The sequence below is a fragment of the Schistocerca gregaria genome, chromosome 2 (assembly GCF_023897955.1).
Source record: "Schistocerca gregaria isolate iqSchGreg1 chromosome 2, iqSchGreg1.2, whole genome shotgun sequence".
Lineage (NCBI taxonomy): Eukaryota > Metazoa > Arthropoda > Insecta > Orthoptera > Acrididae > Schistocerca > Schistocerca gregaria.
Window position 1 is genome coordinate 622169899 of NC_064921.1, and position 27144 is coordinate 622197042.

Genomic DNA, 27144 nt, shown 5'->3' on the forward strand with positions numbered 1-27144 from the left:
GGAATATTATCGGTGAAGGGGGAAAATGTATGGCAGAAGAAAAATAGTTACAAAATCTAGCAGTACATGACAAACTGTACTACTCAGTGTGCATCGGTGTACAGGTGTGATACTGTAAGTTACGTAACTCCATCCACCACGGGAAGGTCATATCACATCGGCTGGGAAAAATCGGTTTTTAATTAACCTGAAGCCAAAAACCGCATAAAAAGCATAAATAAAAATCAAATCCGATTATTAATTTCCGTATGACTGGCGCAAAACATGTTTAATATGCTGATCGAAGTGTTTACGGGGTCACGTTCAGAATGTGTTGCGCAATGCGTGCCTTCCATGCAGCTAAGTTTGCAATCGGAATACTAATCACAACGTCTTTCAGATAGGTCCAGAGCCAAACATCACGCGGATTAAGATCAGGAGATCGGGACGGCCAGGCTGTAGGGAAATGGGGGCTGATAACCTAGCATTTCCGAAATAGCACTTCAGCAGCTTCTTAACTGGATTTGCAATGCGCAGAGGTGCGCTATCTTGCATAAAATGATCCCATCCACTCTGTTGGAGATCTGGAATGACGTGGTTGCGCAAAAGGAACTCATAGCGCTTACCAGTGATGGTACAGGTAACAGGACCGGAAGCACCTGTCTCTTAGAAAAAATATGGCCCTATGAAAAATGATGCCGTAAACCCGCACCACACAGTGACCTTTTCAGGATGAAGTGGTACTGGTTGATTTGCGTGTGAATTTTCCATTGCCCATTTTCGACAATTCTGCGTATTGACTTATCCTGTCAGATGGAAGTGGGCTTCGTCTGTTCACAAGATTTTCTGCGGCCAATCATTGTCCACCTCATGCGGACAAGAAATTCTAAAGCAAGGGTCTTTCTTGCTGGCAGGTCAACAGGAAGCTACACGTGCTCTTGGATAATTTCGAATGGGTAGCGAAGAAGTATGTTCCGTAGGATTTTACGCACCGTGCTCACGGATATGTCCAATGTTAGGGAAATTCTCCGTGCACTACACGTTTGCACACCACCACTCGGTTCCTCCTGCATTGCTGTGGCCACTGCTTCCGCTGACGTCGAATCAGTTCGTTTCCTGCCTCTACCAGGCTGCACACCAAAAGAACGCGTCATTTCGAATTTCCGAATCGTTTTCTCCAGACTCATGGTCATCGGACCAATGCAGTCATCGGACCAATGCCTTTATTCAAACTCGTCAGTGTCCGGAACTTCTGCAGAGCGAAGTGTGCGCTGTCATCATTCTTGTAATACAGCTTTACAAGCAGAGAGCGGTCCTGCATTGAGACAGTCACGGCGAACGTCGCAGACGCGAAATGAGGGAAAGCCGTGTACCCGGCGTGTTTCTACCAACTTCAATGGGTCGTGTGCATCAAAGGTGTTTTCATTTACGTTTTCTGTCAGATACAGCGCAATCAGTTGACAAATTTTCACACTATTTTTTAATGCTGCCATACGTTTTCCCCCTTCTCCGATAGTATTCCGTTGCAATTTGACGTCTTTCTGACCAGTGGTGTTATTTCTGTTTGAAAGTATAACTTTAATTATAATCACCCTGTATATATGTATAGATAAGAGAAATTAAGTCGGTGAGATATTAGGTTGCACATGATTCTTGGGTCTTCACCTACGTGGATAGTCCGCAGTCACTGTGCAGTCCATAGCGAAGGGTGCATCGCACCATAGCTACCTACTTCTGATTCCTATTTTATTTGCGTATTGCGCGAAGGAAAAAATGAGTGCCGGCCACGGTGGCCGAGCGGTTCTAGGCGCTTCAGTCCGAAACCAAGTTCGAATCCTGCCTCGGCCATGAATGTGTGTGATGTCCTTACGTTAGTTTGGTTTAAGTAGTCCTAAGTTCTAGGGGACTGAGAAAAGAGTGACTGGGTAACTCTGTACATGCCCTAATTTCTCTATCTATCTTCAGTCCCTATGCGAGATACACGATGATGACACGGTGTAGTGGTCGCAGAGTCATCAAATATTGGTCACTTCAGTGTAACCATCGGTATTTTACGAGCTCTACGTAGTCTTTCTTTCAAAGATTCCCTATTTATATTTCCCGAGCATTCTTTACACGTACGTACGGGCTACACCGCCCTTTTAAGATCCTAGCAGCGCGCGTTTGTATTCTTTCTGTGTGTTGTCATGGCTTCTTGATAAGGCCACCAAACACTTGAACAGAACTCTAGAATTGGTTCCGCTAGCGACTGTATGCGATTTTCTTTACAATCACATAAATATTTGTTGAGATTATTTTGCGAAAATGCAATGTTCGCCTTCCCGTATACGTTTTTACATGATAGTCCCATTTTATATTGCTTCTCAGTATTACTACTAAATATTTAAACGACGCGACGTGTTCAAGATGGTCTTCACAATCTTGTAACAGGATACTATCCGCTTTGTTCTCTTCATTATAGCCTCCATCTTGTATTTATTCATATTTAAAGAGAATTGTCGTTTACACAAAGTGGAAATTTTATCTTTAGACGATTCCTTGCGGTCATCAGCGACAATACTTTCCTGCACAACAATAGCGTCTTATGGTGCTGATTCTGTCTGATAAATCGATTACTTATGCTGGAAAACAAGGAAGATCCTATTACATTTCCTTGGGGAGCACACGATCTTACGTTCCTTTCTGTGGAATGTTCGCCGTCCTGTACAGGGTGTCCTAGAAATGTTTAGATAAACTTCGATGGGATGTAGAAGGTGTCCTGACGAACAAATCGAGGATAGGAATCCGTGTCCGGAAATGCCATGCAACGACATCACAGAGCGTCGAAGTTCCAGGCACCGGCGCCTGCCAGCAGGCCACTCCTTCGGCAGCAAACGTGACTTCGTTCGCTGACTGACTGTAGGCGGAACGTCTCGCGATGCTTTTTTGTTTTACAGTGATCGCGACTGATTGCCACGGTCGCCAGTGGAGATGATGGACGTAGCTGCCGTATAGACAGGCTTCATCTCCCCCAATGAATGCGATGCTCTGCTGCCGTGGTGGATGACTGTTTCGCACACAGGTCTCCGTCTGCAGTTTTTCTCCACTATAACGAAAAACACTGGAGATCTTATAGGACACTAGGAGAAAAATAAACTGCGCATGGAAACTAGTGTCAGTCATCCAGCGAGGAAACAGAGCATCGCATTCATAGCAGACACGGCTCTTCTACGCAGCAGCCAGCTCCATCTTATCGACTGGCAGATCGTGACAAAGAGTCGCGATCATTGAATAACAAAGAACACTGAGTCCGTCAGCGTACCAAGGGAATGCCCAGTGGCAGGCGCTGACGCCTAAAACTCCGACGCTGGATGACGTTACCGGACACAACTTATCCTCCATTTCTTCCTCGACGCCCTCTACAACCCCTAGAAGGTTGTCACAGTTTCTGGAACACACTATATAATAAGGTATTGGCTTCTATTGTTCAAAAATTTTCGCTAATTAAGCTGTTATTTTGCCTCGCGTCGTCACTGCACATCGAATAATGGAATGATTGTTTGGACCTTAAATGTCAGTGCGCAGTAAACAAGACAACGCGATTTTTGGTGTCTGTGAGACGGTATACAGAAGTACACGAAATATTACGGCGCTGCAGAGGGTTGTAAAATATTTCATTGCTTTATGTAGCGATGCACGTTCTACAAACTGAACACGTTTAACGGACTGCATTAACGTTCCTCTCTGCTGCTGTTGCTTCACAAGAAGTTATCAAGTAGTTGTAAGACGTACCGTTGTCATTATTTGAGCGGAAAGCATTTCCTGTACTAAGCTATTTTACATTCGAGCACGTAACACATTAACTGTTATAAGGAAAGGCTGCTATATTCACTTTGATGGTTTTGGGCGTGCCGACTTTTTAACCAGGCGCGCCGCGTTTGCCGGAGTGGGAGCGGCAGCAAGTCACCTTCAAACGGATTTTCTGCGCTACTGGCGCGTGCCGGCCAGCGACAGAAGGGCACTGCGCCTTGTTTAAACGTGGGATATATAACGAAAAATCTCATGTGGCAGTTTTTGTGTTTCGTGGAAAGGTATTTCACGAGTGCAGTGGTTATGACTTTCTTTCCGGGTAGGTTGTGAAAGTCCATCGTGGAAGTTTAACATTGGTAGGCAAAATGCAGAAATATCGGAACAGGTAGCGTCTCTCTTTTCCCCGCACATTAACTGAATTTTTAATTTGTTGCTGGACGCTGCACTGTAATAGACGGAACGTGCCGTTAGAAATGTTATAACTCCTGCCTCCAGCAGGCGGAGTTGCAGTGTTAAAGTTTCTGTTCAGTATTTTGGTACTGTAAGTAATTAAAATTTGATACGGCAGAATAAGCCTTCGTAAAATATATTAAGAAATAAATATGTACATCGTTATGAACATTTAACGGAAGAATCTTAGAAAGAATGACAGTGGCAGAAAAAGAACCGTAAGTAGTGATGTATTGTTTCCGGAAATCATTAACTCTTACTTTCACGAGTTGTTCTTAAATCGGAGTTAACGAGAGTAGTAACTGTTGACATTGAACCTAAAGTATTCGATGCAATTAATTTCCCCTCCTGAAAGAGTGGAATGAATTCTTTTTTTGAAGTTGCATCACCGACGATGGCATTTGAAACGGAGAAAGCTCAGGTTGGAGAAATATTGGGAAACGAAATCGGCCTTAAGCCTTTCAAAGAAACATACTGCCATTCGGCTTACGCAGTTTCTGGAAATCACAGAACTGACGCATCGAGAAGCATAGACTGGTTTTGAACCTGGACTCTGCTGAATGAGATTCCAGTGTCTTAAAACAGTGCGTCGCCTCGATCGGAGGAAAATATGCATCATGCCTGGTATAAGATGTGGGTCGGTGGCGTTTCTTAGACTGACGATTAAATATGGATAGCCACATTGTACAAAAAACCCTGTGCATTATTGGAAGTTATAAATGGAAAGCTTTCTTCAAATGCCTTGGACTAATACTGCTTGGAAGCAAAAAGTGGACTAAACAAAGAAGTTGATTCCGTATTTTGCAGGCAAACAATTTGGCTGTTCAGACATAAGCGCTGCTCACGGCTCCCCTCTGTGTATTTTTCCTCTTGATAATGGATCCAGTCTTTCATATATGTCCCTGTTCAAACGCTTACACCTTGCATAGTCCCTACCACCAAAAGCGCTTCCTGCTACCGTTTCGTCGCGACGGGTATCGAAAAACAATTGCATCTTACTCGATATATGAAAACGTCTTTGTTCCTACTGCTGATAGCTCGGCACGTTTCTTACATTATCACGCCATTCCGGACGTTGTAGATGTTGTTCCCGAAGCTAATGTTCTCTGGAACTTCCATTTACGTTATCGGGGCCTTAAGCGTTTCAACCGTCGACATGGAAATGGTGATGTCCTTGGCTCGACACAGCGCAGGCAACTGCTTTATAGCACTCCCTCTCTTTTCGTTACATGTATTTGTTCGAAATACGAATAACTGAAAACACCGCTAACACAAATCATTACGCTCTCAGTTCTCGAGTTTGACCTCTGTACTTACTGTGTGTGTGGCGCTGGTTAACTCAAAGCAAAGGGACAAGCTTGTGCTTGGAAGGGCGATCAGAAAAAAAGGTCAAGTGTCCATTTTAAATGGAAGACGGCGAGGAACATTAATATGTTAAAGGAAGAAATGAATTACAGTTTCTTTCTAAACAAGAATTTTTGTTCTTACGTTTGACGATACGTTTCATTGCCATCACAAGAAGTTTCTAAAAGCAGTGCCATTTTCGTTATTCGCGGACAAAATAAGTTCGCGTGTCACACAGCAGAACCGAGTTGTTATAAAGAAATACGGCGATGCCCAAGGACTATTAACAACAGATAATCTAATGTCGGGAGGCGACTCAACAAAATCGTCGCGTCTTGTGGGAATGACAGATGGGCATTTCCTCTTTCATTAACAGTTCGTACATCCTGTGAGCTTAACAAAACAAGTTTGTACGAAAATGATGTACGGCGTAGATTAATCCGCCAGCATGGCCAGATAACTGTCGTTGAAACTGCAGTGATGTAGTTTTTGTTGGGAAGGCTCGTCCATATTGCATCACGTACAATTAGTGAAATACTTGCGCCTGCTGTTTTTCTCGCATGGAATAACTTTAATACCAGATTGATAAACTGCCATGCACACATGTATGAATGTAAAGATGGCACTGCTTTTGAAGGAATAGTACGAGCGTAAATATTAATATCAAGGAAGAAGAATTAGAGTCCAATCGACGACGAGATCACTAGCGTCAAAGCATAATCCTCGGAATGTTGGAGCATCAGCTTTGGCTACCGTAGGCTGTATAACGAGTAACGTTCTCAGTGGTTCAGTCATAACATAACATGACAGAGGCGGTGGGGATTTCGGCGAAATTACTGCGATGGCTGTAGGCAACACGTTCACTGTCTCCAGACGGCCGCCCCGCTGCCTGGCTAGCCCACCACGTCATCCGGGAGCATTTCCTGTCCAGCATGGCCTTACGACGACGTTTCCATTCTACCTCCCGTAACTTCTCTCTTATTAAAAGAGCAAAAGCGACGGGTCCTGAACGCCTCTCATGTCGTCTGTAGTTCGTGTGGCTTTCCTCAAGTGTCGTCGAGAACAAGCGCTGCCATTGTCTCTGATAAACTGACGCGTCATACAAAGCGGGCAAAACATCAGGTTAAATTTGGAGCGTCATATCAGTAGGACCACCACAACTGAATTTACATCTCCTCTTAGTAGATAATTTTAGACTGTTTTTGTGTGAGCCGGATAATCTGTGGCCGTGTCAGTCCTTCATTCGCTAAAGTACGCCAGAACCCGGTATTCTAGTAGGTTAACGCCTGCCCTGTTATCTGTAAGACAATCTAGGCACATCTGTACAATATCACACATTAAAGCCATGTTTTTTTCGGATATGGTGTATTGTTAGTACTAAAATTGACACAAAGCCCAATGGAAAAAAATTGTCACGATCGCTTGTGTAATGAAACTGTTATGAGGTTGTGGCCGCAGTCAGTAGCGCCCATTTCATGTCGTCATCGTATCTGTATGAGGAATTGTGGATGCTTAGCAGTAGGGTGGAAGATGATTTTAACGTGACACACACGTGCTGTATCTCCTTAGTGAAATTACTAGTGAAGCGGAAAAAATTAACATTAAAAGCCCGATATAACAGGGTTGTCGATGGTTAACTTCCGCGTTATAGCGAAACTATTTGTGCGAAACACGAAAGTGGGTGGGCGTGTTTCTAAATCAGACAGATGATGTCTCTTCAAATTTCGCTCGAGTCGCATAGGGGTGGCCATGGTAGCGCCACTATGAAGATGCAAGTCAGGTGTTCTTTAAATACCCGCTGTAACAGTCGTGAGCGTTAGTGTAGATGTGGTGAGTTGATGTTAGAGACCCCGTAACTAACACATCACCGAGTTTGAACGAGGTCGTGTAACAGGGCTACGAGAAGCTGAATGTTCCTTCTGCGACAAAGATTTGGCAAGAATGTTGCGCATTGTTCCAGATTTCTGGCAGTTGTGGTCACAGGAATATGCAGTCGCAAGAAGATCTCGCTCTGGAAGGTCAAGCGGCACAACCGAGAGGGAAGACAATCGTGTTTGGCGTATGGCCGTTGCGCATCTATTCGTCCACACGACTGTTGTAACCCAGTATGCTCTACAGTGTGTCGACATGTTGCCTTGGTCTGCTTGAGCACAAGATCTTTGCCCAGCCGAGCACGGATTGGAAGTTACGGAACGTCATCGGACGCCAATCCCAGCGTGGTACACTACCAGCATTAAGTCTTCGCATTGATCGACCATGTGCAACAGGCGTGCTACTCCGTGACAAAAACTGACTTCCGGCACCTGGACAACACAACGAATGTACGTTTTCACACCTGCCGTCAACATTCTGGCGGTTGCACCTGTCATTAATGTATCAGCATTTCACATTTACAACAATTTATCTCGCGCGTAGATTTACCTGTACTCTTGGAGTGTTAATGACTTATATGTGTTAACTAGACAAATACATTCCCGAAATTTCAGTACTCCACATTAATTATTTTTTGACTTTGCTATCTATTTCCGTCAGTGTAAATTCGAGAGTATCTGGGAGGTGTTTGTCGAAGACAGATTTAAATAGTATTTCTGATCCATTTGCAAGTCTGTGTCAGTCCGTTAAGGCTAGACGTAAAGTTCTTTAAGTAGCTTCTCATTTTATTGATACCCGTGTGCCAAATGTATGTAATCTTGGCAGCTGTCTTTGTCTCACGCTGCATGATGGTGAGGGCCGATTTCAGCCGTAGCCGATTGCAGTTGCTTGGGCGCAAGCAGCGGGCCACCGCCGCAGGATGTCCGCCTCCGAGCATCCGCACCCGCTGCTCCGATTTGCAGTATCGCTCCTTCCTTCCTTCCACCGTTTTCACTCATTCTTCCGAGCAGCTTGCGCCAGCTGCTTTGCTGAATACAAGTGTGCACACAGGGCCGGATATACAGACGGCGGTGCCCTAGTCTAGCGGCGGCCTTCCGTTCGTCCCCCTCCCAATCCTACACCATTTGTTTCTATCCGAATTTCGACGTTTTTCGTTTTCTTGGTTTGTCGTTTCGCTACAAACTTAAGAAATTTCGTATCGATTACACTTATTGCAGTAAGGAATCTTAACAGAAATCCATGGACTCTGTTGATGCATGAATAGGGCCGTGAGTCCGAATACAAGACCGAAACTGGTATTTATTCCGCTCGTGCTCCTCTGCTACCCTGATGCAGGTCGACTTGACCATCTTGCACATGTTGACATACAAACACGTACTCAAAACGTAGTATTATTTTTGTTAGGGACTTTCTGTCCCAGAAACAAGTACAACAAAGCTCCAATACCGTAACTCCCTAAAAAGTTTCACCAATTTCCGTGATTGTTGGTACCTAATAATCTGGCCCCCGGAGGGGGGTGCCACATACTATAACTCAAATAAAGTAACCTTGTGATCGCACCGTGGGGTTGGCGGGGAGGGGGCAGTGTTGCCTTCGTGCAGCCAGCCTCGTTTGAGAAGGCGCTGCATGCACCTGCTGAGTAAGCAACACAGCCAGCGAGCACGTAACACTACAGAAAGATCTGAGACTGCCTGATAGCTGGCGTCTACAACACAAGTCACTGAAACGTCAGTCAGCAAGTTATTTTTATCGAAGTTGGGAAGATGATGAGATATTAAACGTTTTGAAGAGAGCTTCATTAGATGTCGGCTTAGGGAACTGGCCCGTAAAGGTAGGAACTCGTTGCCAGTTTATCGCTGTGGCGCAGCCCACTCCATTAAAGTACATTACTTCCCGTCCTAGAACGTCACAGATGTAAACGCCATGCTCTACGTTGCAGCTATTAACTATATTTCGCAATGATTTTAACTAAATTTTATCAATTTCGTAGACCATTCTCATACCAAGTATAACACGATAGACCTCTTGCTATCAAAAATGAGTCTCGCACCTACACTTCGTAATACTGTGAAAGCATGGAGGCACTAATAACCATGCAGAAAGACATGCAGATGATAGATGGTTCGTGCAGGGTCTAGCAGTTGAATGTAAACAAATGTAACTTAAATCTTAAAGTCGGTGAAGAAATGCACTGCTGCCCGATTATATTTCACGACAAATCGCTGGAAAGATATAACCACCGAAAGGTACCTACGAGTAACAATGCGGAGCTACCACGTAATAGTAGGCCTTAATTGGAGGAAAGCAGATGCCAGACCGCGATTCGTTGGGAGAATGCGACCGAAGTGATATGCAAAATACCTGTAAGACTAGTTGTTGAGAACTGTGCGTCAATCAGGTTGTGTTGCTTGATGTGGCAGAGAAAATCCAACGACAAGCCGCGCATTTCGTCATGAAATCGTTCGGTCTGCGCGTGAGTATTTCAGTGATGCTCAACAAGCTCCGTTGGCAGTACGTACCAGAGAGACGTGCCTCGCGGAGAGATGTAATTGCGAGTGCGCACGCACCAGAAAGAGCTGCACAACATACACTACTGGCCATTAAAATTGCTACACCACAAAAATGACGTGCTACAGACGCGAAATTTAACCGACAGGAAGAACATGCTGTGATACGCAAATGATTAGCTTTTCAGAGCATTGACACAAGGTTGGCGCCTCTAGCGACTCCTACAACGTGCTGACACGAGGAAAGTTTCCAACCGATTTCTCATACACAAAAAGCACTTGACCGGCGTTGCCTTGTGAAACGTTGTTGTGATGCCTCGTATAAGGAGGAGAAATGCATATCATCACGTTTCCGACTTTGATTGTAGCCTATCGCGATTGCGTTTTATCGCACCGCGACGTCTCTGCTCGCGTTGGTCGAGATCCAATGACTGTTAGCAGAATAAGGAATCGGTGGGTTCAGGAGAGTAATACGGAGCTGGATCCCAACGGCCTCGTATCACTAGCATTCGAGATGACAGGCATCTTATCCGCATGGCTGTAACGGATTGTGCAGCCACGTCTCGATCCCTGAGTCAACAGATGGGGACGTTTGTAAGACAACCACCATCTGCACGAACAGTTAGAGGACGTTTGCAGCAGCACGGACCATCAGCTCGGAGACCGTGACTGCGGTTACCCTCGACGCTGCATCACAGACAGGAGCGCCTGCGATGGTGTACTCAACGACGAATTTGGGTGCACGAATGGCAAAACGTCATTTTTTCGGATGAATCCAGGTTCTGTTTACAGCATCATGATGGTCAACCTGTCATTTTCCATCCCACTGTAGACGCTTGCTGTTGAAGATCCCTGGTATAATGGCTTCTCGGTGTAGTTCGTGTAGCTCATTGTTGTCTGATCCTCCATTCACCTCGTGGCCGAAGTAGCTATTAGGCTGTAGGATTGCTTTCCTGTCTGGGTCCTGCCGTTGATCTCTACTTCGCTTGACAAGTTCTCTGTGAAAAGCGCTCCCATGTACTTAAACACGCGGGCATTTGTAGGACCGGTCTCCCACTCACAGTGACCGCAGTTGACCTTATCTTGATCTTGTCCACACCTCATACCGAGGTAATACGTCTTAGCTTCGTTTATTAATAGCCCAAATTTGCCAGCGGCCGTCTCCCAGGCCCCTGGTTATTTGTTTCGATTCCTCTTCTGAGCTGCTGAGAAGTCAGATCGTATCTATGTAGGCTAGATGATACGTCCGATTCTTCCCTTTGACTTGGATGCCTTCGAAGTCTCACGTATGACCTTCTCAAGGGCAAAACTGTTGCCTGAGTCACGTCACAATTTGACTCATCTGTTACTCGGTTTTTCATTCTTTTCATCCTACCACGCGTTTCGCTCAGGCCAGTCTTTACCAGGTTAAATTTGTGTAGCATCCCGAATTCTCTTATACAACTAAACAAACATACATGCGGTGTGTGTGCAACGTTAGGCCGCCTTGAAAACAAAAACAAAATATGCTGTTCTTTACCGTGTTTGTCAGTGAGCTGACAGAGAATAAAGATACGATCTGCTGTCAACAGACCTTGCCGCAAACCTACCTGACACTCACGAATTACTGATTCTGCTAAGGGTTGAAGTTACGTATGAGACTGTCAAGACAGGATCTTGTAGCATACATTAAGCAGGGCGATTCCCCGATAGTTCTTACACTTAAGTTTGTCACCCTTCTTAAAGGTTGGACAGACGGAAATGTTAATTAACAGTATTGAACTATTTTTTAAAAATACCCTGTTATTTTGTGTGTTTCACATATCCTCCTAAACTATTAGGTCGATTTCAACGAAGCTTGGTACACGTATTACTTACTGTCTCGAAAAAAAAAAAAATTCCTTGGGAGAAGAACCACTAACCTTCTATTGGTATGGGGTGGTGGACGACAATGGTGTGGAAGGACGAATGGAAAGTCTTAGGTATGGAAGAGGAGATGGACACAGATATGGATGAGCAGGAGAAGGTGGCTATTCTCGCATTTTTACAACACGAGACAAAATCATATTAGTAATGGGAACTTGAGACATTAACTCAAAATGTGGAGAAGCCATTGCACAGAACGTAAAGTCCTGCTGTCTCGTAAACATACTGGAAGAGAATCACAGTTTAAGATGTCAGTAGACTGTAGGAGCGTGGCGTCGGAGTCGTCGACTGCAGTACGGGAAGACTGAACTTGCAGCCAGACTGTCACGTTTTTCTGTGCTAACTGGAATTCACCAAATAGCCTATCAGTCCAGGTCATAGCCCGTGAAATGTAGCTGACGCCTGTTCGCAGTCGGGTGACTCGTGGTCCGGGGACGCACACATTCAAAAACTGATCAGCCCGTCGTCAATTACATTTCCTGCAGTTTTTGTAAAGCGCGCAGGGCGAACGAATAACTTTCTCCCAATAACCTTTCTTTCAGCAAGCTACCCGTGAGTGCAGGTACCAGGCTTGCAGTCGCGTAGCCGTCAGTCGGACACCGAGCGAGGCAGCACAGCCGCACTGGACTCACATTCCGAAGGTCCGCGCTTCAAACCCCTGTCCGACCGGAGAGTTAAATATGTGATGTTTTCCCGAAATTGCTTAAGACAAATGTCGAGAGGTCTCCTTCTCCATTCTTCCCCGTCCAAGCTTGTGCACAGCTTCTAGTGATCTCGCCGTTGAGGCGACATTAAAATCTTATCACTAGGTCGTTAAACACAGACCACGAAGGTGCGCTAGACACTTACTTATTCCTGCACGTTTCATTTCGGTACACCATTGTCCAGGAAGTAGCTTCCAAAAGTTTTTGAGGCGTTTTTATTTTGCTGTAATAGTACAAACCGCGGAAGGCACTGGAAAATCTTGAGGTGGTGAGTCAGCGAACTTCAGTTTGCCCCCTGAAGGGAAATCGCAATGACGTTGGTGGCAACTATTAAATGTAAGTTACCAATAAAATGTCGTATATGTCATTCATTTAACTGTTTTGTACGTTTCACAGTAGTCACGAAAAAATGCCATCGTGACAGATAAGCAAAAAAAAAAATTCAATTGGAAGTGGAATATGAACGCAAAACAGCGCATGCTTTCGACCTCTGTGCAAGGGCATTTTGCACAGAAAAGAAAGGGACAAAATAGCACATCCCTGTGCTTGTAGCCACGGATATGTAGGTGGAGCGTTGTCTGAATACCAAGCGATCTTACTTTCTGTTCGCCTGGATGACATCGTTCGTGCTGTCTCATTTAAGTTGGTTAGCAGCGGATGAATTGCTGCCATTGTGTCCGGGAGATGTTTGAGAGAGCACGCGTTCATTGTTGCGGCAGCTGCAGTCAGTGCTCCGTGACCGCACAGCTCTCGTGCTTGCGCCGCGGCAGTGCCAGGCCTGTGACACATGCAGCGGACATTCCGTGGGTGTCTCGCCTGCACATGTGAATTGGTCTCATAAATTTGCTCGCGCGTTCTGATTGCTCCCTTCGTCGCTTTTCAGTGCACATTCGTGCAGTACGGATATGAAACCCTTACTTGTCTCTTCGTTCCGTTGATCTTCCGACGTTCTTCTATTAACAGTTTCATTAAGCTTTGTGCAGATTAAAACAAGCGTCGCACCGTGATTCGAACGTGGACTTTGTCGCCCGCAGAAAGCGTTCTTTTATCAAACATCCTACACAGACAAGCCTCGCTTCTCGCTTGAAATTAGTCTCCAGGTACTTCCCTCTTAGTTGAAAAACCCTATAGAGGCTCTTGCGTACCTTAGTCCGACACACAGCTTTAGTCGAGTACTTAAAGCTACAGTGTGAAAGATTCGCCAAGGGAGCATTTTACCGACACTGTAGTACATTCATACGCTTGCACCTAGTACGAATACTTACAAGCGCGCACACATTGGTCTTCCTCAACTCTACATATGCTTTACAGGAAATCGGCCTCTTCTAAACCTTTTCGTGTCGATCTTTGCCGAGCGGCTGGGATCCAGTTTTCTATAGCTTGGCGTTGGATGTCGTCTCTCCATATCGCCAAAGGACCTCCGATATTTCTCTGACTCCCTCGGACGACAATACATCAGACATTTGGTACCACATACATCTAGAAACGTCTCGAGGACTCGTAGAATAACGCCAAGGAGAATCGCTGCTGTACTGCATTTGAAAAGTGAACCAGCACGCTGTTAAAACAGGTGCTCATATCTTCGCTCGTCGGTGTATACAGACATTAAAAATTACTACATATAAGCCTTTGAAGGTAGCTCTCCAGTATAAAATAACTCAAATGAAAACTATATACGGATATCAAGGTATTATCTATTTTATTACACCACTTATCGCTGTTAGGAAATCTTCGAAAAGGTCCTTGTACGCACATGCGGGACATGCTGATACAACATTAGCAACTGCGTCTCGTCCGCACCAATCACACGATGTGATGATTTACTCCACTTGTAGAGAGAGTCAGCACGCTTTCCATAGCCCGTTCGGAAGCTGTCCAGGGTAGTCCAAATTGCCCGAGGCTGGTCAAATCAGAGGGGTCTCTTCTTGATGCGGAGTAGTTTCAAGCATTGTGGAGGACACCAGCGGGGTTTCCATTCGTCGATGGTAATGAATTCAATTTCAGTGAGAGTCCTGGCTGTGATAAGAATGTGAGATCTTGATCTTGGGTTCGCAGGGAATATTGGAAGGTGGGGGTTATCAGCGATCTGTGGCTGTTCGCGCCGTGACACCCCGTCTGCGACACGTGTCGTCTGGATGTCGGTAAAGAACAGTCACTTCAAGGCAAATATCTAAAGCTGAGAAGCAGAGGCAGCCAGTAGTCTTCGACATTCTGGTTGAAATGAATTTGTCGTAAGACAACGACTCAAAAAATTCTTATCACAACTTTTAGCTGTAATCTTTAGAGACTATAATATTAACAGGGCTCATGACCTCGGTATTTTGAAGGTTAATTTCGAGGCCTACAGGTAGGGAAGTATCTTCGCAAATGACATCCTCTATAGTAGCGACATGGACGAACAGTTAAGTGATGCGAGAATTCAAAAGTAAGGATGGTCGAGACGTTTTCCATGATGATACGTTTCTGTCCGCACAATGGACACTTGAACACATTAGGGTGAATAAATTGGGTGAGATAGTGTCGCCCTGTGTTATGCCTCTTCTCACGGAAACCTTTCCAGTGATTCAGCGCTCCTTAATTTTAAATGTTGAGAGGCTTTCTCGTAAATGTAACGAACTGAGTTGGTAAATCTATAGTCAACGCCCAAGTTTCGAGCTAGTCGAACACCTTGCAGGCAGTGCGCGAAGGTCATGTGAAATGGGATGTTATACTCCGTACAGTTCTCTACCGGTTTGCATGCTGCTTGGGTATGATCAGTTGCACTAAGACTTTTTTTAATCCCGCCTGTTCGACTGGGTGGTGAAAGTCAAATTTCTGACATACGTGGTTCGTAATGATTTTTGTGGCATAGGTGGTTCGTTCGTTTGTCAAGAGTTACTAAAATATGGGTAGGTATAACAGGCCTGCAATCCTCGCCGTTGTTGACGTAGTTGTATTTTGGTAGTTTCTGTGCGTGAGCAGATGTTCGTAGAAACTGGGAGCGGGCACCAGGATTTTAAAACTCCATATTTGTAGTTTCCGGGAAACGTACGCAACGCGGGAAGACACGGCGGCCGCAAGGCGGCTTTGGTAAACAGATAACAACGCCGGCCACACCGTCACATCCTGTCGGGTCGGGCGCGGTTCCGTCCAGCGCCGCGCCGTGCCGTGCTGTCACAAATAACTGCGCCCTTTTTTATCTCACAGACGCTGCTCACACACACACATAATATTTCAGAAAACAGTCAAATAATAATGCAGCTTAATGCCAAAAACAAACATCCTGCAAGGAATTTAATGATCCGAGCATTAAAAAAATCTTAAACTTCCAAACATCGAAATCGAACAATTGTTTCGCTAAAGGCCACTGATCACGTGACCCACATACACATACGTACTCGCAAGATAACATACGGTACATGGCGGGCGGTACCTTGTACTGCTACTGCTACTACTACTAGTAGTAGCAGTAGTAGTAGCAGAAAGACGAGTCTGTACGCCTCGTATGAGCCCTAATTTCTCTTGTATGTACGCAATACGAACTTGCACATAGCGCGATTGTAATGGATTCGGTTTTACAGGAATCTGTTGGAGGCTGCACAATTGTTTTGTAAATTTCGGAATAGGGAGCGGAGGTAGATGGAAATTAAAGCTAAAGCTCGAAGCACCAGACCTGCAACGAATGAAACGAGAAGTCTTTTGAAGGACTATCATCTCTCAAATCAAATGTTCTTTTCATCATACATTTTTGCAATTCAGGTTCTAAGCGTCTTGTAGTAGCCGCTGAATTAACCCCTTCTTTCATGTTCCTGGTTCCTACAATTTTCGTATTCACGAGCGTGTAAAGATTTTGAATATCCACTTCAAAAAGGATTTTGTCGTTCTTTTTCGTGAATATCTTTGTCCGAAAGCTTTACGCTTTGCGACTTCTTGATTCGTTAAGTTTTTTATTTATTTTAAAGCTTCTGGAACCGCTGACGATTGCAGACGGCCTCATTCATAGAATAATTGAATAGCAAATGAAACACAGCATTTATTTAAAGAGTGTTTCCTACCTGAAGCCGTAACCTGAATATGGTTTCTTGGGTGTTTCCAATTTCTCTTTAACAGAAGGGCTTAGGAAATCCCTACAATCCTTCCACGGTGAACGTATTTCAGGTACGTTGTTCGCTAATGTTGGACCGAGGCAGCTCAGGAGGTAGCAACGTCGCTAGAAAGCCCGGCGTATACAGGTGGCAACGCTGCTGCTGCTGCTTTTAAAAGTTTGATTTTGGAAATTTGGAATTAAAATTATGAACCTTCAGCTACGGCGAAGCTTCTGCTTTACAACTACTGAAGGCGTAGTAAGAGGTGAAATTTCAGTCGGAAGTGTAGACTTCTTCGGCTAACAGGCAAAGCTCCTTCTCACCCCTTGCAGGTGGGAATCCTCCAAGTATTATTCGACGTAGCCAAAGTAAACTCGGCAGTCGTGTGAGCGAACTAGGTAAGGTGCTAGGTACACTCGCGTTCCAGCTCACGTAGTAGTGCGCGTTGCGTTGCAGTACAAACATGGAGAGCGATCGCGGAAAAGTCTTTGCTGGCAACCGAGACAACTTGCTGTCAACGTAATTAAATTTATTGGCGACGAGAAGGAGAAACGAGTGACGCTGCTGAAGCGGAAGGTGATGAAACAAAAAAGCAAAACGTTAGATGGTGGAGAAACACGATGCTGAGCGAAATGGAATTGAAAAGGAAGCGGCAGCCAAGTTCTCGCAGTAGGTTTATCATTGACAGTATGGATAAATACATTATTATGCTTGAATTTCTGCGGTATTATGGACATAAAGGATATACCAACTTTGCTAAAACTTTGTAGCTTTTTTCGCACATTAATGGATTTCAAGGCTAGAAAGGCAAGTCTGACAAATATTGGTATGTGAGTGAGCTTTGGTTTTAAAAGGCCCCAGAATGAGAGTCATCGCGCGTGCAAATGACGCCACAGAATTTCAAAAAGGGCCATACAACGTCAAATTGCTACGAAAAAGTGAAGCATTAGAATTAAAGCGACCGTTGGTTTATTCAGACCAGTCGGAAGTTCATTTACATCCATTCTCCACATGCCACCTTAAGATGTGTGGTGGAGGATGTTTCGTGCACCACTGTCACTTCCCCATATGCTGTCCTAATCGCAAATGGTGGGCGCGTCGACAGATCACGTTACAACCAAAATTGTATCCACGATACTACCTCACTTTAAGTAGTATAACACTGACTCATGTAAGTTCATATTTTCATATTTGTTAGTAACAGCCAGTCATACCGTTGCAGATGACTTGCTGTATGCGAAAAAAAGACAAGACAGAAACTATGCAGTTTCTCAAAAGTGGAAAGGTGTTCTAAAGTTATTCATACTATGCAGTATCTGGAACGAAACAATAAACAAGTAATAACATTTTGGTTACGTTGCATGTTTTGGAATAAAACCCACTGTGAGACTAGTTAGGGAAAGGAAGTAAACACAGACCCACAATCTCACATTGTTCTACGCGGATCAACAGAAGAGTTTTCAAGTTAAAATGATTGATTCGTGGTATGTGTAGGAAAAATATTTTGCTTGACTCTTCTAAGAACATACTTCCTGGGAATTTGGACAGTAAACCAGTAATATACGAAGTCTTTCTCATAGCACCTATCAACTGGGTGGGATGAGCATGTCCGTAGCACTTTCTCATTAACTAAGTGACGAGTGACGAAGAAACACACTGCTCATCCATTCTACCTTGTGAACGTTCCAAATAGAGGACCAGTACTGTGATACTGGCTGAACGAGAGTTTCGTAAGCTACCGTCTTCGTGGCCAATTAAATTTCCCGAGGATTCGTCCAGCGCATCTGGATCTGACACTAGTCTTTGCTGTAACTACTGTTACGTGCCGTTCTACTTCAGGTCGCTCCCAGCTGTTCGACAGACGCGTCTTTTTCGACAGTCGTGTATTCAAACAATAACAGGTCTTTCCATTTTCGATCTGTGAATGTTACATTTGTTTGAACTGAAAGTAAATTACCAATCTCTGCCTCGAGGACCCCATGTTCTACCTAGATGAGTTGCAAGCTAGAATATCGTAGCGAAAAACTGGATCATCCATAAACAGCTTCTTGAGCTTTCGAAATTACTCACTAGGTCACATTGAACTATGAATAAATGTTGGCAAAGTGACATAGTGCGAGGAGTATTGTCAAACGGAAGTGCTGGTCTGCAATCGTTGGGTTAAGTAGGGCGTGGGCGTATGGGAGTGTGGTGCGTTAAGAGGCTCGCCTGTAACACGGCGGTGCTATCAACCTGACCTAGTCTGCAGTTCGCCTTGCCGCATAATAATGAAGTTAGATAAAATAGAGCGGTTAGTGTGGTAAGAGGAGGGCGGTTGATATTCAGAGACAGCTTAAGTGAGATGTCGGCTGACGCGGAGTAATGAGATTTAGTGGGATGAAATCTGGCTGCCGGCCACGGTGTCTGTGTCACGAGTGAGCAGCCGGAACGCGGGTTTCTGCATTCCGCTGGCCAGCGTGGTGGTCGCTTCAACAAGGGCGGGGCGGGGCGGGGGCGGGTTTTAATATCTGCTGGCCAGAGCGCCCGCAGCTCAACGCCAGCCGTATTGAGCCGGTCGCTGCTCGCTTCCCCCCCCCCCCCCCCCCCCCCCCCCCCTGCCCGGCCCGCCCTTTCCCCAACAATCCATTGCGAACTCCCGGCCGCTGGCGTATTTCCTCTTCTTTCCTCGCCGATGGGAGAAAACATTGCATGCGTACGGCCCCTACTTGCACTCGCAGTCTGCAGCTTAAGATGCGAAGACGTTCCCGGGAACACTTCTCGGGCGGTGGCACCATATGCACGCACGTTACTTCTCTAGTAGCTTCAATCTTCCAGTAGAACACTCACGAAATGACGACTCCTAGTAAAGAGGAGTCTGCCCGGACTCGTCGTCACCGATTCGTCCAAATTTTGGTATATGCAAGGCTTGGGTAGAAATGAAATTGACGAAATTGGACGCTCCAGATCGCCAGTCGATAAGGAAAAAGCTTTTTTTTCCGCTGGTCCAGAGAGATGTGTGCCATTTATCGTAGGAGAGTTTCCAGGCGGTGGGTGACGCAGCGGAAAGAGTGCAGAACGGTAGAGGGTCTTGGAGTCGAATCTCTTAGGAAGCTTTTTCAATTTTTACGTTACTTATACTGCAAATAAACCGAAATGTCCAATATATTGTTAATATTAATATTTTCATCAAAGGCGTGAAGAGGAATGGCAAAGAAAAATTGGGTATTGTACGGTGTACACGAGTACTTCGTACATAAAGTTTGATTATATATATTTTTCATGGAGCTGCCGAGGACTGCTGGAAGGTGAAAATAGAACTGACGGAAGTCCTGTACGCTTTAGTTTCAATCTGTCCTTGGAAAATCTTATTTGCAGAGTCCTCGCGGACGCTGAAATACAGTCCTTCATTGGAAATTATTTGCAATCAAAAATCTGCTATTGTTCTCATTTTCACGCCTTTTGTGAAGATAGTAATAGGTAAACACAGTATCTTTAGCATCATTTCAGTTTATTTGCAATGTAAGAAATGTAAATATTGAAAAGAAAACTTTACGCATAAGTGCTCGACCCCATGACTGACCGATGTGCGGACCGCCGGCAGGACATCCGAACCTACGAGATACCTTGCGATGGTCTGCTTGTATAATAGTAAGAACCACCATTCAGTTAGCAAACTTGAAATATATTTCAACTCCTACGTACCGGTTCGGCAAGGTGTCAACGAAAGAGGACACTAATTGCAACGCGTACGGAGGCATGTGAATGTTAGTTCTTACCGCGGGCGCTATTCGAAGGTAATGGGAAGGAACCTTAATGTGTGGTACAGTGTTATGTACCATCTGCTCTTCAGTGTTTTGCAGTAGGAATGGGAAGAACTACTGGTTATAACTGATACCGTATTTTAGTTCTGAATAACAGGTTACGACACGTGTTAGGTTTTTACCCCGTTTTTTGTAAAAAAAATTTTTTTGATTTTTAAATAAACCTTTTTTTTAAAAAGAGTAATTTTTATTTGTAAAATTTGCATTACTTTGAAATATAGTATTATTACAGAAAATGCGAAAAGCGACCAGTGCTATTTTAATGACAATGCCGACAGAAACGAGCAACAAACACATCGCGTAAGAATTGGTACAGCATTGCTGAGACATTCATGTACCTGTTTCCACGTAGCGTAACCTATTAAACGGTACTCATGTACAAGCCTTGTGTAAGACTTGCCACATCTAGTGTATATCGAAGTTTCACGCTGTCGTCGTCGAACATTAGTTTTATTGCAGAATGGCACCATCCCTAGTCTGGAAGTATTATGCCAACTGCGGCATCAATGAAGTACAATGCTCCATCTGCTTTAGAAGATCAGGAACAGGACGAGCCACAGTAAGGAGAAAACTTATAACCTGACAGTTCAGCTTGAAAGCAGCTGGTGTTGGTTGTATCTACGTAATATGCCTTTATCTGCTGACAAGACTTGATTGAAAACGGACAAATTAATACGAAAAACAGTGTTCATCGACCTCAGTTTGCACCATTTAGCACTGACTATCGCTAATGCCCAGGTAGTGGTATGATCCTCGTTGACATGATTTTTGAGCGAGTTAAAGAAAATTAGAATCAATAGGAGAGTAATGGTGATTCTTTTATTTTTATTATTTATTTATTTTTAGTATTCAGCCACTTACCGCTATTCGAGAAAAGCCGCGAACAGTGGACGGAGAAGTTTTACTTGCGTATTTAATTTATTATTTTGATTCTATGTATTTTAAAACTGAGGTAGTCAAATTATTTCAATCTCTTGTTCCATTTATATCTTTATTACAGAAAATAACACGAATAAAACTCCAAAAATAGGTTATTTCAGATACCTCTTATTTTGAGCAGTTTTTACACTCGGATGAAACCAGCATTGGAAAAAGAAAAACCGAGACAACCAAAAACCGGTCGTTTCAGCAATAATCGCCACCCCATGTCCGCAGATTGTGGATGCGCATGTACCGTGTGATCAAAAAGTCAGTATAAATTTGAAAACTTTATAAAACTCGGAATAATGTAGATAGAGGTAAAAACTGACACATGCTTGGAATGACATGGGATTTTATTAGAACAAAAAAAAAGGCCACAAAATTTGTGACAGATGGCGTCTTTTGGTGATGATCGTGTGCTCAGCCGCCACTTTCGTCATGCATGGCCTCCCAGGTCCTCAGATCTCAGTCCGTTCGATTATTAGCTTGGGGGTTACCTGAAGTCACAAGTGTATCGTGATATACCGACATCTCTAGGGATGCTGAAATACAACATCCGACGCCAATGCCTCACCATAACTACGGACATGCTTCACAGTGTTGTTCACAACATTATTCCTCGACTACAGCTATTGTTGAGGAATGATGGTGGACATATTGAGCATTTCCTGTAAAAAACATCTTTGCATTGTCTTACTTTGTTATGGTAATTATTGCTATTCTGGTTAGATGAAGCGCCATCTGTCGGACATTTTTGAACTTTTGTATTTTTTTTTTTTTTTTTTTTAATAAAACCCATGTCATTCCAAGCATGTGTGTCAATTTGTACCTCTCTATCTACATTATTCCGTGATTTATTCAGTTTTCAAATTTATACTGACTATTTGATCACTCGGTATATGTAGCCTGACTGATTTTACTTCTGCGTACCGGAACGCACACAATCTTGTCGGTTTAACCGAATAGTTCTGTGTATATTCGTCTTCACCCAGTAGAAGTGGAAAGTTACGGGCCTCGTTAGTCTCGGACGAGCATCGTTCGAATAAAACAGGCCTCCAAGATCCAGACGGTCGCCAATGGAGCTGTGGCGGCGCTGCGGCGGGCAGTGAAAGCGCACAGGATCCGCTATCAATCAGCCCTCCTCCCGTTGGGCTATCGCCGCGTTTGATCTTTCTGGGGCTTTTTGCCCGCCAAACAGTAACGCTTTCCAGTTAATTGGTGGGCGTAAATCTCGGTAATGACGGTCATTAACGGCGCGCCATATGAGGACTGGCGCCAGACGCCGGCTCACGGCGGCCTAGTTTCGCAGGCGCCACGCACGCCGCAGAACTAACGCCAAACGCAGCACTGGCCGAAACACATTCCTCCATCTTCTGCTCCATATCTACGTAACTACTACGCGCAGCATACTGCGTAGTCTATTTCGCTTGCTCTATAGTGTGGTAATGTTCGATGATCATCGATGTTTCATTATTGACACGGAAGCCTTTGAAATATCGCATCGTGAATGTTAAAGACAAAAGCTGGGCTAGTCAGCAGAGTCAACAATTTTAGTGCCATTTAAACTAATCTTTTTCTGCGTAGAAAAGTACGTTGCAAGCAGTAAAGCCAATAGTTAGTATGTTGACTGTCGAAATGCCTGACATGCAGCCCATACAGACTGCAGGAGACTGGAGATCAGAATCATAACAAAAATCAGAAAATAACTTATTACTAACTATACGTTACCCTGTTAGCCATATCAATTGCGATCGATACTGCCTTCAAGAACCTATATTGTCAAGATGCTTCAGCATGTTCGAAGGTATTCGAAACCGTCAAGGATTTGTTTGAGGCTCTTCAGACTAGCGTCAGTTAGGATGGACAACACGCTGTTACATTGCAGGGGAAACAGCTAAACCAAAATCGATTTATAGGGTGAACGTTACAAAATGGCACAAGAAAAGAATAATTTGCAAACTATAATAGAAGCGGATCTTCAATTATAGATCAGTTAACATCCGAAAGATCGACTTCTATGTCTTCCAACTACTATTATCGAACCACATTATCGGTACTGCTAGTAAGAACCTACAAAAATTACTCCTAAATGACGTAGCCACCACGTCAGCTTCTGAACGACTTCTCAAAAGCAGGCGATAACAACTCTACACGCTTAAAGTAGTAAAGGAGTTTTGCTATTTGGGGAGCAAAATAACTGTTTATGGTTGAAGTAGAGAGGATATAAAATGTTGACTGGCAATGGCAAGGAAAACGTTTTTGAACAAGAGAAATTTATTAACATCGAGTATAGATTTAAGTGTCAGGAAGACATTTCTGAAAGTATTTGTATGGAGTGTATCCATGTATGGAAGTGAAACGTGGACGATAAATAGTTTAGGCAAGAAGAGAATAGAAGCTTTCGAAATTGTGTGCTAAAGAAGACTGCTGATGATTAGATGGGTAGATCACATAACTAATCAGGAAGTATTGAATAGGATTGGAGAGAAGAAAAATTTGTGGCATAGCTTGGCTGGAAGAAGGGATCGGTTGGCGGGACATGTTCTGAGGCATAAAGGGATCACCAATTTAAAGCAGCTCCGAGGGTAAAAATCGTAGAGGGAGACAAAGAGATGGGTACTCTAAACAGATTCAGAAGGATGTAGGTTGCAGTAGTTACTGGGAGACGAAGCAGCTTGCACAGGGTAGAGTAGCATGGAGATCTTCATCAAACCAGTCTCTGGACTGAAGACGACAACAACAACAAAAACTACTACTCTATAGAGTGAAGGAGAAACATCTCAGAGTTAGTTTTTTTTCCCCCATGTGAGTAGACAAAACTTTAGATATGATGTTAATTATTTTTATCTTTACTGATTAATAAACATATTTGATGTACTTACGTATTGTTTTTTTAAGGCATTATATAAATTTTTTTAACATCGGGTTCGTCAATGAAGTCGAAAACAAGATCGAATTTAGACTCGATCGCACAGCCATAACCTAGATCTTAAACGTCAGTCGCCAACTAATCTAAATCTGAGCTGCAGGCAGCCGCCACAACGGACCGCTCTCCGCGTCCAGAGAATCATCAATTAAATCTTCACTCCTACAAAAATGTGGAATTCACGAGTAGTATTGGTCTGTGTAGCATCTCTAAGCATTTCAAATGTGTTCTTAATTCTGTTTAAGGCGGAGTTCTTTGTTGAAATAAGAGAAATTTTCACACCCAGAATAGTTCCCGGAACTACAGTAGGAGCATAAAATGCCGGAATACTATTGGTGAACTGCAGCCCGTTAGGTGTCCATTACTTCAGACTACAACAACTCGGGCAGCAATTTGTTTCCTCTCTCCCTCTGTTGTTGTTCCCAGCGCCAAGCTGACTATTCTCGGATGTCGCAGCGGGCGTCCCCTCCGAAGTGTCGTTCTGTTAAGGTTCTTTCACGGACCTGTTCATTTCAGTAGGCTGCTTCGTGCCGCACCTGAAGCGCTACCAGTTTTTCCTCTGGATTTAGAAAGATTCCTTCACCTGTGCCCCAGTCTGCTTTTGACAGCTCCGTTGTGATGTTTCTTCATAATTATTTCTGTTGTGCGATTATTGTGACCTCCCCTTCTATATTTTAAGCAAGTCGTGATCCTCGTTTCTACTGCTCTTAATATCAGAATGCAACCTGTTATAAGGCTATGAACCTCAAGAGGTGTTTTTTGACGCAAGTAAAACGTTGACCATAAACCATACCCACCTGAAAAACGAAATTTTGAGGAGCAAGCGTTGCCTAGTGCGCTGTTTTTCAGGTAGGCATTACGAGGGCAGTTATAATAAGGAACCGCCTCGGTCTTGAAAGCGGAGCTATCTCTAAGCCGCTGTACGCAAACATGTTACAGGAAATCTGTCTCATCATCGGAAGGTCTTTATTTCATATCTGAATCGTGTTATGTTAGATTCTAGAACCTTCGTTCTCGCCGTGTAACATGTTGGGAGTTTCCCATGTTGTCCCTCGAAACACTTGACGTGGAAACAGACAGACGCATGCCTTTGAGAAGTCAACTCTAACACAGCTAACACTTGTTGAGAAAGTAGTCACAGGCTTTTGTAGTTCGTTTTAGTATTTCGTTACTTAATTGCATTGAAGAATAGAAACCAAAGGGCAAAACTCTTTCAAAATGTGGACCGATTTCCAAATGAAAGAAATTTTTGGCAGCGAGGTATTCCACTTTCTCTGTTTGGACGAAACACACACAGCACCATTACTTCAAAAGGTCGTGTGAATCAAGGTTTTCTTAGGCAATGCCGATGTTTAAGATGTTATGGAACAGACATTACAATAATAAAAGCAACGTTTCATTGGCATCAACGTCGTATTTGTGGGAGGTGTACCCTAGTATACGAGGTTCCATTCCCGTTATCAGCATTGAGCACGACGCAGAAAACATAGAGGCATACAGTGCGAGTCCTGCATTATGCTTTTAGGTGTGGGGAAAGGTGGTGGTGGCGGACTTGATACTCGTATTCTGCTCATACTAACTACGAATTAGAAGTGAAGTTGAGCGAGGGGTGCCCTCGCTGTATAATTTACCACGGTAAGTCACAGCCGCTGCCAGCGCAATACCGTGGGGTAATGGCTATGATGGTTGTTGCAGACGTATTCGGGACTGTTCTGCGTGGTGGTGAACCCGTACAAGAAGCTGCCGATCTACACGGAGAAGATAATGGAACGCTACAAGGGCATCAAGAGGCACGAGGTGCCGCCACACGTCTTCGCCATCACCGACACTGCATACCGCTCCATGCTGCAGGGTGAGTACGCGCCGCATGCGGCGACCGTACGGTAAACTAAACTTCCCCATACCTGTTGGCTCTGCCACCTCACAAGGATTAGCTGAATGACGAGTGCGCAAGTGGGCGTGTACTTGGCTAAGAACGGTGCTACACATGAATATCCGACATTAGAACAACGCGCTTGCCCATCTAATGACTGCTAACCGTGACAGTATTGCTTCCTTTCTAACTACTGACTATGTCAAATTGCGTTTGTGGCGAAATTCGTTTCTAACGGAACACAGCTCGAATTCCATCTTTGAAAACCGACAATTGAATTAGTCACGGAAAGAATACTGAGTTTTGTGATGTGGAGGAGCCGGCAGACCCCGATAATAAAGTTGTATTTGTCATCCTGGTTAAATTCTAAAACTTTCTGTATTGCCCATAGAACGAGGGGAAAGAGGTAAGAAAACTTCAGGGGAAGAAAAGAAAAAAAGTGTGGCTACTTGCACACTGGTCTGTTGCGATTCACCCTTGCCTTTCCTCTGTTCATGCTGCATGACGTTACACTTAACTTTCGAGCAGTCTACACGCTTAACACTTCGCAGGATGTCAGAGGTACGCAGCACCAAACCACAAGAGCCGCACAAGAAGAGTAATTTGCGTTTACTTATTCGAAGGTATCGAGTACACCAAAAGTAAAAGTAATCCCATACTCAGAGAATGACCATAGGGAAGCAGATACATGAATCGTGAATCTCCATTCTTGGCTAGGTGCTAGCGGAGGTGGTTTGCTGTTGTCTTCCTCCGTCTTGTTATCTAATGTAGAGTGTGTATCCGTTCTCGTGGATAACTGTGATGACAGCTTTTACAGTGTAGTGTTGGGTTTGTGTAGTTATGGATGAAGGGAAGGCAGGGGACGAAACTCGATGCTGACACATAGGCCACTGCCCTCGAACAGCACCAAGTGGGCCGCCCAGGTTAATCAACAATGTTACTTGCCCTCACTTTGACGCACTGGGGAGAGGTTTGGAATTTAATCCAGGACATTACCGTAAAGACTGGGG

General features: G+C 44.2%; 1 protein-coding gene across 3 annotated transcripts in view; it reads left to right on the forward strand.

The window, feature by feature from the left end:
• Positions 1–27144, forward strand: part of LOC126334615 (myosin heavy chain, non-muscle) — a 261875-nt gene that overhangs the window by 117420 nt on the left and 117311 nt on the right. For all 3 annotated transcript variants that reach the window (XM_049997023.1, XM_049997024.1, XM_049997025.1), the window contains exon 2: positions 25957–26113. In XM_049997023.1, the coding sequence (XP_049852980.1) occupies positions 25957–26113 (157 nt within the window). The remainder of the gene's footprint in view (positions 1–25956; positions 26114–27144) is intronic.